Consider the following 13,448-nt stretch of genomic DNA (forward strand, 5'->3'; position numbering starts at 1 on the left):
TCCATTTATAACATTGAGTGGCGTCACATCAGTGACTTTCTTATCTCTTAAAAAGAAAAATACACTTAATTTAGTAAAGAGTAAGAAATCCAAGGCTTCAGTGAAACAACAGTGCAAAGACCCTGAAGAGACTAATGAATGCTAGATTTGTTTTGATTAGTAAAACATGAGCTGATCACATGATGCAAAAAGAGTGAATCAGGGTCAGTCTGATGACATCTGAGCTGATGTGAGGCTAAGAACCAAACCCCATGAAACAAAGGTTTCTGTTGAAGTGGGCACCAATGGCTTCTGAAGTCTCATTTAACCTTCTCATGTACAAAGCTCAAGTCTTAAATAAAGACATAAAACTTTCCTGGTTGAAAAATCTGTTCAAAATACAAAAAATTATTTGATTTTTTAAAATAAAAACTGAAAATTTTAAGAAGCACGTGGACATAAAAATGTCTCAGGACGGGTTATTCCACTAATACGTTAAAAATAAACATCCAAAAATCCAGAATCTGCTCTCAAAGTCAGAATTTCATCCTGTGTCACATCTTTATTTTATCCTCCTGACTTCACTGAAATATTGATGGATGGCAGTTTTAAATAAATGGTTACTTCTTGCTATAACTGACTGAATATGAAACTCTGCAAGACTACAAGTGTCTCAGAATTTGGAGTCCAAAGTAAATACATTTGATTCTACTCAAACAGCTTGTTAAAACTTTTCCTTAACTACTTAATTTCAAGCTTTAAATTAATTGAACAGGCTGAAAGTAGATGTTTAAAAGTCCCTAAAAACCATGAAGAAAGCTGCAGAAAGACATGCAAACACTTAAGCTAATAGTTTTCTACCATTGTCCACGTTGAGTTCTACATGCTGTGAGTCGTGAACTTCCCTGAGCTCAATATCTGGACTTCCAGCTTCAATTAAATGCAGCATTAAAACTGGGTGACACTAAAAATGGACTCAAACCAAAGGAGCACTTCCTTTAAGCAATCATGGTGCCATATTCATGCATTCAAAAACATTGTTTTTGAATTCACAAGCCGAGTTCAGCAGCAGCTCCGGCTGGAGGGTTTTAAGCTCACACAAAAAAGTTGTCATATTTAAATCAGCACAAAATCCGAGACAGTTTTATGATCAGTAACATCGGGGCTGTTGCTGTGAGGAACACCAGCTGTTTCTACACCTTGTTAGTTCATGCTACACTCATAACATTTATAGTTTAGTGTTTGGATCAAATAAGAAGATTTCACTCTAACAACATTGAAACAATATTAAATTGAAAACAAACTTCTACAAACTTAATATAATTTGAAAATACCCTCCTTAAAGTATATTTAGTGTTAAAAAACGACTATTTTCCACACTGACGGTACAGTTTGTATCCTGTATCTTCCTGCTGCAGCTCTTCATAGAGCTAAATGAAATATTTAAACCACTACACTCAAGAATATTTCACAAAAAAAAAGAAAGAAAAAGGAAAGAGACTATTCTGTGTGAGAAGACAATGCACACAAAGTCAGCATTATATTTAGTACCTCTGTTATTTAACTCGGGCTTTTGTTTAAAGAGTTTGAAAAAACTTGTTTTATAAATATAAATTTGCAGTGATGAGCTCAACAGCATCTCTGTCACAGGTGAAAAATGTGTTTTTCCCCAAATACAGAGCTCCACCCACCACAAAGTTAGTCTAGGACATGGTATGGTTGTCCTTTAACGACTGACCAATCCTTCGAGAGATGGAAATCACCTGCAGAGATTCCTTTTTGTTCAGATCCAATCACAACAGGGAATTATTTGATGGACTGGAAGTTGTTAGCAACATCTCTCATTGAGATTTCTCTGATTTTCAGTGAACTTTAGCTTTAAGAAGGCAAACAGCAAGGTGCAGGATGAATGTCTCAGTCTGTAGTTCAGGATTTTTAGTCCACATCCCCGAAGTCAGTGTCCAATAAAACATCGTCCTCAGTACTCCTCTTTGATGTTCAGAGCTAGAGAAGGAGACACCAGCCCGTTGCTCCCACTGCTACTTGTCACCATCGCGACGTTGCTGCTCCCGTTTGCATGGAGGCCATTGCCTCCACCTCCTCCGCCGCTGCCGTTACTGCCGGTGGGAGGGGTTGGCGTAGTGGTAGAGGAAGCCGGCTGCTGGAGTTTCTTCTTGTTGATCTTGCGCTCCTTTGCTCGCCGGTTCTGAAACCAAATCTTTACCTGGGATAGAAAAAAGGTCAGACATTGTTTACAGATTAACATGAATTATTCAAACACTTCCAACTATTGCACATTTTTTTCAGTAACATATTATTGTTTCTGCACGATCAGTAAGAATTTGAACTCTGAGATCTAACTTATAATTAGTGACAGCAGTCTGAGCTCTGAAACCTAAGATTACGTTTGGGAAAAAAATAAACAGTTCTTCAGTCTTTGTTCCCCGATTGCCGGCACTCTACGATCATCACACATGAGGACTTTAACAGTGTTTAAGGCTTCGTTCTTTTTGCTTAAAGGAACTCGTCTAACTTCTAAGCTACAGGAGATGCCAGAATTAAAAAAATCAAAAAAAAAAAAACCCACCCAAAAAAAACCTGCCCAATGGTCAGAAGCCTCTGAGTGTCTCTACATCCATACTGCTTTTGAAAACTGCAGTTTTTCCTTTTTAATTTGGATCCAGTCTAATTAATCACCGAATGTATGCAGATGATACACTCAGTTTTGTGTATATCAGTTCTGAACAATAAGCATTATTTATAGGCTAAAGATCCAGATGTGACACCTTACTTATGGTAAATGGCCTGTATTTGTATAGCGCTTTACTAGTCCCTAAGGACCCCAAAGCGCTTCACACATCCAGTCATCCACCCATTCACCCATTCACACACTCATTCACACACTGGTGATGGCAAGCTACATTGTAGCCACAGCCACCCTGGGGCGCACTGACAGAGGCGAGGCTGCTGAACACTGGCGCCACTGGGCCCTCCGACCACCACCAGTAGGCAATGGGTGAAGTGTCTTGCCCAAGGACACAACGACCGAGACTGTCCGAGCCGGGGCTCAAACCGGCAACCTTCCGATTACAAGGCAAACTCCCAACTCTTGAGCCACGATCGCCTTAGTGTCAAGAAATGAAGAAGTGCATTAATAATTCCCCTCCTACCCAGTATCCTCCCAGTGCCAAGATAAATGCGAGGGTTTATTGACTTCACCTTTAAGCTGTGCAGTTAAAACAAACGAGAATCTCAATTGTTTTCCTCATACTGGACAAAATCTATATTTTGACATAATGTCAGTGCTAAAAATCATCACGTTAGTTTAAAAGGACAATCAAATATTTCAGTGGTCTTTCTCAGTAACAGGACAAAACATTTAGCTTTTGTGTACCTGTCTCTCTGACAGACTGAGTGCCGTGGCAAGCTCCGCCTTCCTTCTGATGGTGATGTATTTGCTGTAGTGAAACTCCTTCTCGAGCTCGAGCCGCTGGTGGTCGGTGTAAACCACTCGGTATTTGTCTTTAGTTCGTGTCTTTCCATCTGTAAAACAGAAACAAAACATTGTTTTAAAACTGTTTATATGAAAAGCTGAAGTCTCTTCTGCAGGATGTGTCCCCTGCAGGTAATCACTGCAAAGTTAAAGGGGGCTCATGTCAGTTTAACTTTTCTCGCTGCATCACTCAGCTCATGCTCGATTTGTGCAATATCAGCTGAATTTCTGAAGCAGTTTTAGCAGAAAGATGAATAATTTAGCTACAATTAGCCAAGCTACAACATGTATTTACTTGTCAAGTAATCACAATACAACTACTCAAAGTCCCATAAAAGCATATTATTCTGTTAGAGGCTATTCCTCTACATAAGCAGTGTGCACTGAAGTCATAATTTATATGGCTTCAGTGCACACAGGACATCTCACACCTCCATGTTTAATCATCTGCTTCAGCTACACAAAAATCACACCAGCTATTAGTGTGTAAAAGTGTGAATGAAGCGTATGTAGTGGAAGCATTTTATATTATGTGCTATAAACCTGTGAGACAAACTGCTGTAACCCTGATGGAGCTGCGTGTTCTTACCATGACTCCTGCATTCAAATTGACTCCCCGCCTCGGCTGCATTTGCATAAAACAGAACCCTATCTGCTTTTATTCCTTTATGGTCCCGGTGTTCGTGTGTTACTGTGAACGCTGAAAATGAAACGAGCTGTTCAAACATTCAGTTAAATATTAAACTTTGAAAATTGGTTGTATACTACACTATTCCTTCACCTTAACTTAGGTGCCTACATTACCCACAATGCAAGTGGACTCCCAAAACACCCAAGAGCTTAAAGTCAGAGTGCTTTTAACCAATAAGTCAATGGATCCCATGAATAACTCACACAGTTGGCTTATTTAGCAACATTTTTGGGTTATTTGCAAACACTTCATATTATGCAATGCATTATTTATGTTATTATTTAAAAAAGAAAAGAAAAAGAAAAACCCCCTGAAATGATTCAGTCTTATATGAAAAGATTACACAATACAATAGTTGTTGATGTGTCTCAGAATCAGGACAAAAAGATCAAAGGTTTGAGTTTTGTATGTCGACCTCGAACAGCTCATGACACCTGCTGTGAGAAAAGCACAGTGAAATGTAATCAGTCGTGTTTAGGCAGTAAAGCCTGCTTCTTTTTAGTCAACACAAATATACTCGGTTACCTACATTGGTTACTTTGTTACTTTAACTGTCAAGAAATACATAAATCTTAAGGTCGTGCTGTCCGTTATGAAAAATGATGTATTCATATCTGGGAACTGCTTTGATTATCTTCTGTGCTGGAGGGGGAAAGAAAAAGAAACAAAAACAAATCAGACATTTTCATTGGTGGATTTTGAGAGAATGGGCCCTGATGGAGGGTGAAAAACAAAAGCCCCCAAACCTCCTAAGATTAAACCAGAGACTGAAAGTCATTCCAAAGACAATGGACAGATTAGAATTTGTCTCTTTGCGATTTTCCATTTCTATGTGAATGTTTAGAATCCTTCTTGGCCATTTTTCATCTATTTTCAGTCTTTTGTATCCTTTTAAAATAATTTTTTTTTTTAGTTGGTGGGATTTATTGAAACTTTGCTTTTTTAAAATTGGAATAAATAAAGAGTCACTTCAGAAGGAAGTCACTGAGTTTGCGCCTTCTAGAAACATTTGGTAAGTCAACCACGGACATAATCTAAGGGATGATTTTAGTTAAATTGGGAATGCAACTTCAAAACTAAAACATGGAAAAGAAAGAAGCTAAAGGAATCATTTCACAGCTTTAAACAAGAAAACAAACCTACTTTCTGTGTATGTGTGCACATAACAGGAAGACAGTTGTGTTTAAGTTAATTAAAAAGGCCTTCATGGCTCTTTAACACGCTCTGATTCAATATTAACACTAAACACACAACAGCTCAATAAGCAGCGTGCCACCCCCGTCTGTGCTCTAATCGCTCACCGGGGCGAATTAAAACTCAAACATTTTAGTTTGAGAGGGAACATCTGTCTGAACTTTAGAGTTTCTGCTTCATTTGTTAGAAAGTAAAAACCAACAGTTTGATTCTCCTTCAGCTGATAAAGAGCCGAGAGAGCGGAGACGCTAATGAAGGAGCGTAAATCAAAAAGACAGAGAGGTTTACTCACGGCACAGACTGAGCCAAAGATGGGCTTTCAGAGGCACCGACAGCTGAAACTGATGAGCAAATACAAGAAAAATAAGGAATTTTTGCTCATTTCCTAATTTCTGCTTTAACGAAACCTGGTTCTGATTTCATGTGTGCTTCTTGTGGATGTTAACTCACAGTTATGAGACGTATCTACAACAGGGAAACTGATATGACTCTAAACAATATGGAAATGTTGGAAAAAGCAAACACGAGTCCAGGTCTGTTTTTGAAGGACAATAATCCACACAAACATAAACCATTCACTCTAAACTTACAGTCAATAAGAGAAAAGTACTGTATTTTATTTTACAGCTTCTATTGCAGAGTTACAGCTGATTACCAGGAATAAATGTGCAGTTCTTTACTGTATTCTTACATCTTATTATTAACAGTAAATTCCTGCAAATGATGACCTCATCGTTAAATGCTCTAATGCGTGTTTTCCCATGCAGCAGTTTACTAGAAAACTACAGCTGAATACAGCTCAGATTTCACTCCAAACACCCGTCGAGATTTCGAGTGTTGCGTTTTTGTCCTTCTCAGAACCAAGCGGGGCATTTACAAGCGTACAGCTCTCGACTCCGTGGATGTAAACCACTATTTTATTGTCATATTTTCACACTACAAATAAAAACACCCATAAAAGTCAACATGCATACAGAAGAGTCTTGCGTTTAAGCGCCGCACGCAGCCGTAAAACATGAAAATACAAAGAGTACGGGAATAAAACAGCTCCCCAAGTCTCACCCAATAAAAACAGAAGCAGTAAATTATAATAATAAGAGTACAAAACAAAATATTCACATCCACAATAGAGTAGAAGATGAAATTAACTTAACCAGTACCTGAGGAAAGTACTTTATATACGCAGAGAATGAAATGAGACCTAGTGGAGGAATGTAAGATTCACCCGACTGTTTGTTATTCCCTCTCTCTGTCACTGACAGAGTCGAAGCGTGAGGTCATTTTTAGAGGTTTCTCCTGTATGTCATGTGCACCTCCAGTTTTGGGACCTTCTTACTGACAAAAATGTTGACTCTTGCAGGTGTGGTCCGCAGGGATGGGCGGTTCATCAGATGTTAGTCTCACTGATGATTTTAGCTTTAAATACTTCTGTAAACAGCATCATCTGCATCAAACTACTATTCTTTGGGCTTTTTTTTAGCTTTTGAAAAATGCCCAAGTTACTTGCCAACAGCTGCAACTCTCACCCGCCTGCATCTTTCTTTACCGACCTGCACAGCTGCAGACTTCCTGCGGTGGCGGCAGGTCGACAGAGGCCGACTGTTACCTTTGAGTTGGCTTCATGTTCAGAAACACCTGATAGTCCGGCTCTAGCTCCCCAAAGAAAGATGCTTTATCCTCTAACATTACTTATTTATTTCTCATTTATATTTAAAATGAAAAACACATATTTAAGTTAAAGGATAATAGAGACTATAATTATTCTTTTTTTTTTTTTTTTACATAAACTATCAAAATCAGAGAGCTGTGTTCAGGCTTTTCTTTGTGAGGTCTCTAAACCTTCTATATTAACAGGATCCTTTACGATAAAGAGTTTTTAAAAGGCTTCAAAACAATTATCCAACATAAAATAATAAATGATGTTTAAAGTCTGTTGCAGTGCCACTTTTCATGTATATGAATTAGGGAATCGGGCTCCCTATGGAACGTTTTCTACACCAGATTCATGCATTTTTATTAAATATTTTAATCACCTGTGGCCCCCACCTCCCCCGTTCTGTGCCACCCTACTGTAAAATTCCTGGATACACCCCTGCTTAAAATGGACGGTGGTTGACCTCTTACTGACCTCTCATCTCTGCAGGTTTCTAACAAATCCTTTTTAATGTCCATCATAAATGCAACTTCAGACCATTTCAGGGAAATAAAGCTGAAGGTAGTTTTTAGCCAGGTGTGTGAAACACAGGACGTATCCAAAACACCCAGTCAGATCTTACTGACCCTGCATTATTTTATATTAGAAAGTAAGATAAAGAAAAAAAAGAAGAAAACTCCTCCCGTGCACCAGTCAATCCTGCTGTTCAGTTTGATTCACTGATTTTATTTTATTGCTTTTAATTCTCATCACTAAAAAACGCATTAAGAAGCAAGGCTGAAGTTATTTAACAATCATTTCTTTCGAGCTGATAAGATGTTTTGTGACATGTAAGAGCTGCAGAAACCTCGGAGCCTGAGCAAAATTCACACTTCCCACTTCAAAGTGGGAACTATCTTGTCGGCTCTTGTTTTCTCCGCCCAGGGACAAGCGGAGGACAAAGGCCGAGCTCAGCCTGCCCGGAGTCACGACCAGCGGGGCGCATTTACATGACAAGGCTTCAAAACCGGCTTCACACGTTTGATCCGGAGACAGGCCGGGACCGGGACCCGGTGGGAACGCTTCAGCCGTCATGTCCTGACAGCTGCACCAACTCATTCTGCAGGTTCAAACCTCCACGACGAATAAACATCGAGTACCAGTCAAAATCGGTGCAAAGAAGTGAAACATGCGGTTCTGATGAAGAAAAGCTTTCAAAAATAGTCTGAATGGGACGAAAGGAAATATTGGGCAATAAATTTAAAATAAAATAAAATAGCGGCAGGAAATCAAATTAAGCCGAACTGAGGTGAAGCTGCGTGACATGGTGATATATGGAGCTTTTAATCTGAAAGTCTGAAGGAAACCAAAACATTAAAAATAATGAGAGCGGTTTAAAATAAATAAATAAATAAATAAATAAATAAATAAATAAATAGAGCGTCAGTGATGAGGTTCCAATTTAAATTAATTAAATTAAGTTCCAAAGTGACGACGATTACATCCAGATAATAAAATAAAAACGATCTGGGAAATTATTCAGGAATAAATCTGCACAAGTAAAGGGGGAAAACGGAATTTAAGTAAATATAAAATGTAAGCTTTTAAAACGTCAATTATGCGGATTAATAACGTTTAAATCATTTTATTTTTACTGTGAGCATGAGCGGCTACATGCAGCTTATTTATAATATCTATGAAAGGAAAATCATCTCGTCATAAGGAAAAGAAACCATTATCAGGATCATTGCTGCTGAACTTTAAAGAGTCAAAAGGAGGGGCTCGTTTTTCGTTAACCAAACTTCATCTCAGGCCGATTAATCGATTATAAGCGTGTTTCGTGCCGGGCTGCCGCTATCTCCAACCTGAGTACACATGTGCAGACATTTGAGTATCACTGCGTCTCATATCAGCCTCATATTAAAATGTCAAACAGACTGTTGGAGCTCGGTTTGCTTCAGGAATAAAATAAAACCACAAGCAGCTGAAAAGTGACGAGTAAGCGGTTAAAGGCGGAACCATGAGCGGGTTTAAGGTAAAAACCTGGCTATTGTTGGGGTGTTCGTTAGCTTAGGTGAGCGGGAGCAGGTACATCAGCGGCATTAAGAGGGAACAGGTGTGGGGGTCTTACTGGGGTTGCTGGGCGGCGCGGAGGTGCGGATCCACTCGTACGGGGTCCTCCTCCGCGGGGAGCCGGGGGACAGTGGCCCCGCGGAGGCGTTCAGGGAGGCGGGGATCAGCGCAGGCGGCTGGCCGGGGAACTCCGTGGGCCCGAATCCCAGGGTGGTGCCCACCGTACCGGTCACGGAGGAGGCCGCGGGAGGCGCGTAGGGATGCGAGGACCAGTCGTCCCGCGCGGGCGGAGGAGGCGGGTATGCCGGGCTCCAGCCGCCGGCCGCCGGCGGGGCTTGCTGGGCCGGGTGTTGCTCGTTGCCGATGCCGTGGTGGTGGTGGTGGTAGGAGGCGAAGTCCGGGTACTGCGGGGGGGCGGGCACCGAGAAGTTCTGCGGGCTGAGGCTCAGGCCCGGGTGGCGCGTGACCGGGTTCTGGTGCGGGTACATGGCGGGGTCCTTGTCCAGCTGCAGGTAGCTCACGTACATCTTTCCAGGTGAGGGGACTCCCTCAGCATACTGCGGATCCAGCCTGCCTCTCTCACCTGGTCTGCAGGTAAACTTCAGTCTCTGAGTGCGCGCGTGTCTACCTGTCCACACCTCCACCTGCTCGCTCTCTCTCTCTCTGTGGCGTCTCCATCAGCTGCCTGTTAAAAACTGCAGCAGTCACATGTTCACTTTTATTGCTCTTATCTCCCTCCCTCACCTCTCCTCACCACCCTTACACGCTGTCTCTCTTCCTCTCGCGCTCTTCTTCCTCTCTTCACTTCCACCCACTCCTCCTCTTCCTCCTCACATCATCCTCGTTATTTTAAAACTAAAAAACCTCTTTCTGAATTAAACCCTGATAAAAACTGAGACTCCACAGCAGGTTTTTCCCACACTCACCTCCGCCTCCTCTCCTCCCAGGCTCCTCTCTATCGGCCTCCATTTGCATGACAGTCCGCTGCTGGACTTCAAAGGCCTCCATCAAAGGGACGGAGACGATCCGACAAATGACAGAAAACAGCTAATATGTCCTCAGAGAGACGGCAGACCGAGCCATCCATCATTTTTTAATCATGACACTTTCAATATGATCTTTTCTTCAGACACGTTTATTTAGCGAGCTTGAATTTCTTTTTCAAAAAGCTGAAATTTAAATGGAAGAAATCTTAAAATGTGAACTCGAACTGAGAAAAAAAATCTGATATCAAAGTGTTTATAATTAAAATGCATGCAATCACAGTATAAACACGTATATCACATATTAAATATCAAATAAATAAACTCATTAAAAGTTTATCAAACAAAAGACTTTAATAACTTTGTAAATCATCAGGCTTTAAACGTTTTTCGCATCCGAAGTGTAAAAATGATCCATTTCTTGATGAATTCTACATTTAAGGGGAAACTTTTTCTTCATGTGGACAAAATGTATAAAGATCATGAACGAAGCATTTAAATTTTGGATTCCTATTTTGTTTAATCCGTATGAAGAGAGTGTAAATAAAACATCATCTGTGTTCATCAAAGTATTTAAAGGGTTAAACTATTTATCTTTAATCAGCTGATCTGTTAGGAGGTTAATATTGATCATTTTCCTCTGATTTATATGCCTGTCTGTGAGACACATTTCCCTCGTTTTAGTCTCCAGATTTAATGATTTCTAATAAATGATTCTAATCTGAGTATTTCAAAGGCAGATGAACAGAAGCAGCTTTTCACTTTAGGTTAATTATTTTTTCTCTGTCAAAGTTCATATAGTGTTTATTTGTGCAGCATCATTCAAATATAATAACTAAAATAAAACTGTGTTTAAAAAGAGGATAACAGGACGAAAAATAAAATAACTAATATTTACAGGTCAAACACATTTTTCCTTTGTTTTATTTATTTATTTATTATTCTCAAATTTGTGTTTTTAGATGTTTTCATCTACCATATATCTTAATGCTCATATTAATATTATACCTTTGAACTATAAAAATCTGTTGCAGTTCATGTAAAATATGAAATGTGAAAAAGATAAAAACTTTTTACTGTTTTGTAAAAACGTTATTTTTACTTCAAAGTACAAATAAAGTTAAAATAAAATGAATCCCAATCGGTCAAATTTGGTAAGAAACCGTTTCATATTAAAATAAAGTATTTTTTAATTTTGTTTTTTCAATTTAGTTTAATTTAACATGGTTTTATAAATATAAATAATATAAATTATAAAAGCAGATATATTTTACTCCATTTAATCTCAAACAGAGAATAAAAAATAGAAACAAGAATCTTAAATATGTATAAAAATAAAAAATGCAGCTCTGGAGGAAAAAGGGGTTGATAAAGGACGCATCCAGGGACAAAGGAAGGAGGAAGGTCGAGTGGAGGTCAACAGCAGCTTCGTCTCCTTCCTGATCTGAAAGTAAAAAGAAAGAGGGCGCGACTATTTCACAGCACACTGACAGAAGCTAATGCGAGGCTTCAGTGGGTTTAAATATCTTATAACATTAAAGTTTGGATGACTTGTGGAGCTGCAGTGTAGGAGAGGAGGAGAAACTCTTCACTCATTTTACCCTGGAGACGGTGACGATGTTTAATCAAATAGATTTATATGTTTATTGAATTATTGTAGCCTGTATACAAAAGAAAGAGAGAGGGGCGTAGCCACGGTGACAGCACTCGCTGTAACATTTTGAGGCGTCAGCGTTGCTGTTTTGGATGCTGCCATGTTTGATTTTTGGAGTTAGACGTTGAGCATATTTGGATGAGAGGGTGGACTGCGAGTGTATCCCTGCTAATATGAAAGCTACATCAAAGTGATCTACATTTTAACGAATCAATCACTATGATCAAAAAACCCCCAAAACGTACGTCATTCTGCACGATGAGTATTTTTACTTTAGGTACTTAAGATCGATTTGGATGCTACAACTTTGAGTGAGAGTCTGAATAGTTACTTTGTCACTTTACAAAACAGTTATTTCATACAAAATGATGCTTAATTATTCCATAAAAAGTAAAATAAAATTATACTAAGAAAAACTTTTCTTTGGAATTATATTAGAATCTGTTGTTTTAAAAGAAATAACAATAAAATTAATGTAAGGCCATGATTAAAAATAGAAGTTAATGTCATAAAATGTAAGAAAAAAAAAGACAGACACTATGAGAGATAAATGTAGACACTGTGTAGATACTTTTTTACCATTACGAGTTATTAGCGTGTCCTGAATAATCCTCCCGAGTCTTAGAGTTATTTACTTTACTTATTTTATTCAACCTGACATGAAATGACAGCGTGAGTCCAAAAACTCATCAGGCCACTTTATTAGGTACACATTGATAGTGCCGGTTTAGGCCCCCCGGCCAGGAGCTTCCTAAACTCTGCATGCTTCAGATTCAATAATTCCGAGATTTTGGGCTGTGTTGATGTGATGGCGTCCCACAGTCGATGTGTTTTGCCATACACATGACAAAACACACTGAGATTTAAAAAAAAAATTGTCAGAAAACAACTATTTTACCATCCACATGATCAGTTTTACTTTAAATTTTCATCATTTATGAATTCATGTTTTGATTGTTGGGAAGTCAAATATACATTTTGGAAACTTCTAAAATCTTCTGTGTCTTATATTTAATATAGACCTTGAGAGGATTGCATGAACTCATTATGAAAGTGTAAAGACTCCAGGGATCATGTGACCAGGTGCATTTCTGGGGTGACCCAGCAGGGACAATCAAAAAAAGCAAAGTGAGGGAAAAAACACAGTAAGAAATCACTGAGGCCATCCAGTGAGGGCATTACATGTAAAAAAAAATAGAAGAAGAAAAAGTCAGTTATTTATATCCATTATTAATGCTGATAATTTAACACCTCACCATGAGGCTCAGATCCTCCACTGTCCTGCACTGAACAGCAGTTCCACTTTTTTAGCAGCTGAACTGATCAGAGCGGCCTGATCAGCTGACAGGCTGTCCCCGTTTACACCAACACCTAACGCCAGTATACAGTCAGCTGTGAACAGAAATCTGATGTTTTCATCACAATTTTTATTATTTGAGCTACACATCTGTCTCTGTTTCTTATTCTTCGTTGGGCTGAAAATCAGCGCCACCTGCTGTTTGTCTTGTGAACCAAATCCAGATGTTTACAGAACAGAAAACAGAATTCTGGATTTATTTTTAATATTATTTTGAGGATTTTCTAGAAATGTATATAAAGGTGTGTGACATTTGAACAAAAACATACTTAGACATGTTTCATGTAAAAAGAAATCTATGTAAGCATCATGCCGGGCGCTAAAAAAGTACAAATGTGCTCTGAAAAGATTACTTTAAATGAAAAATACAACTAAAGTTAAATATTTTACT

General features: G+C 39.0%; 1 protein-coding gene across 1 annotated transcript; it reads right to left on the reverse strand.

Moving 5' to 3' along the window:
• Window positions 1-1,957: 1,957 nt before the first annotated feature.
• Window positions 1,958-9,590, reverse strand: cdx1b (caudal type homeobox 1 b). Its single transcript, XM_063488464.2, has 3 exons — window positions 9,122-9,590; window positions 3,374-3,522; window positions 1,958-2,203 (listed from the first exon to the last, which is right to left on the reverse strand). Exons 1-3 carry the CDS (start codon window positions 9,588-9,590, stop codon window positions 1,958-1,960), a joined length of 864 nt encoding a protein of 287 aa, XP_063344534.1.
• Window positions 9,591-13,448: the final 3,858 nt, after the last annotated feature.

Source organism: Pelmatolapia mariae, linkage group LG10_11 (assembly GCF_036321145.2).
Source record: "Pelmatolapia mariae isolate MD_Pm_ZW linkage group LG10_11, Pm_UMD_F_2, whole genome shotgun sequence".
Lineage (NCBI taxonomy): Eukaryota > Metazoa > Chordata > Actinopteri > Cichliformes > Cichlidae > Pelmatolapia > Pelmatolapia mariae.

Bases quoted from the DNA above. Each gene is read 5' to 3' on its own strand.
- cdx1b (XM_063488464.2), bottom strand. From the start codon at position 9,590: ATGTACGTGAGCTACCTGCAGCTGGACAAGGACCCCGCCATGTACCCG. The intron at 3,523-9,121 runs GTAAGACCCCCA...TCTGTTTTACAG, and splicing joins CGCGCCGCCCAGCAACCCCA to ATGGAAAGACACGAACTAAA. The intron at 2,204-3,373 runs GTACACAAAAGC...TTTCTATCCCAG, and splicing joins TCAGTCTGTCAGAGAGACAG to GTAAAGATTTGGTTTCAGAA.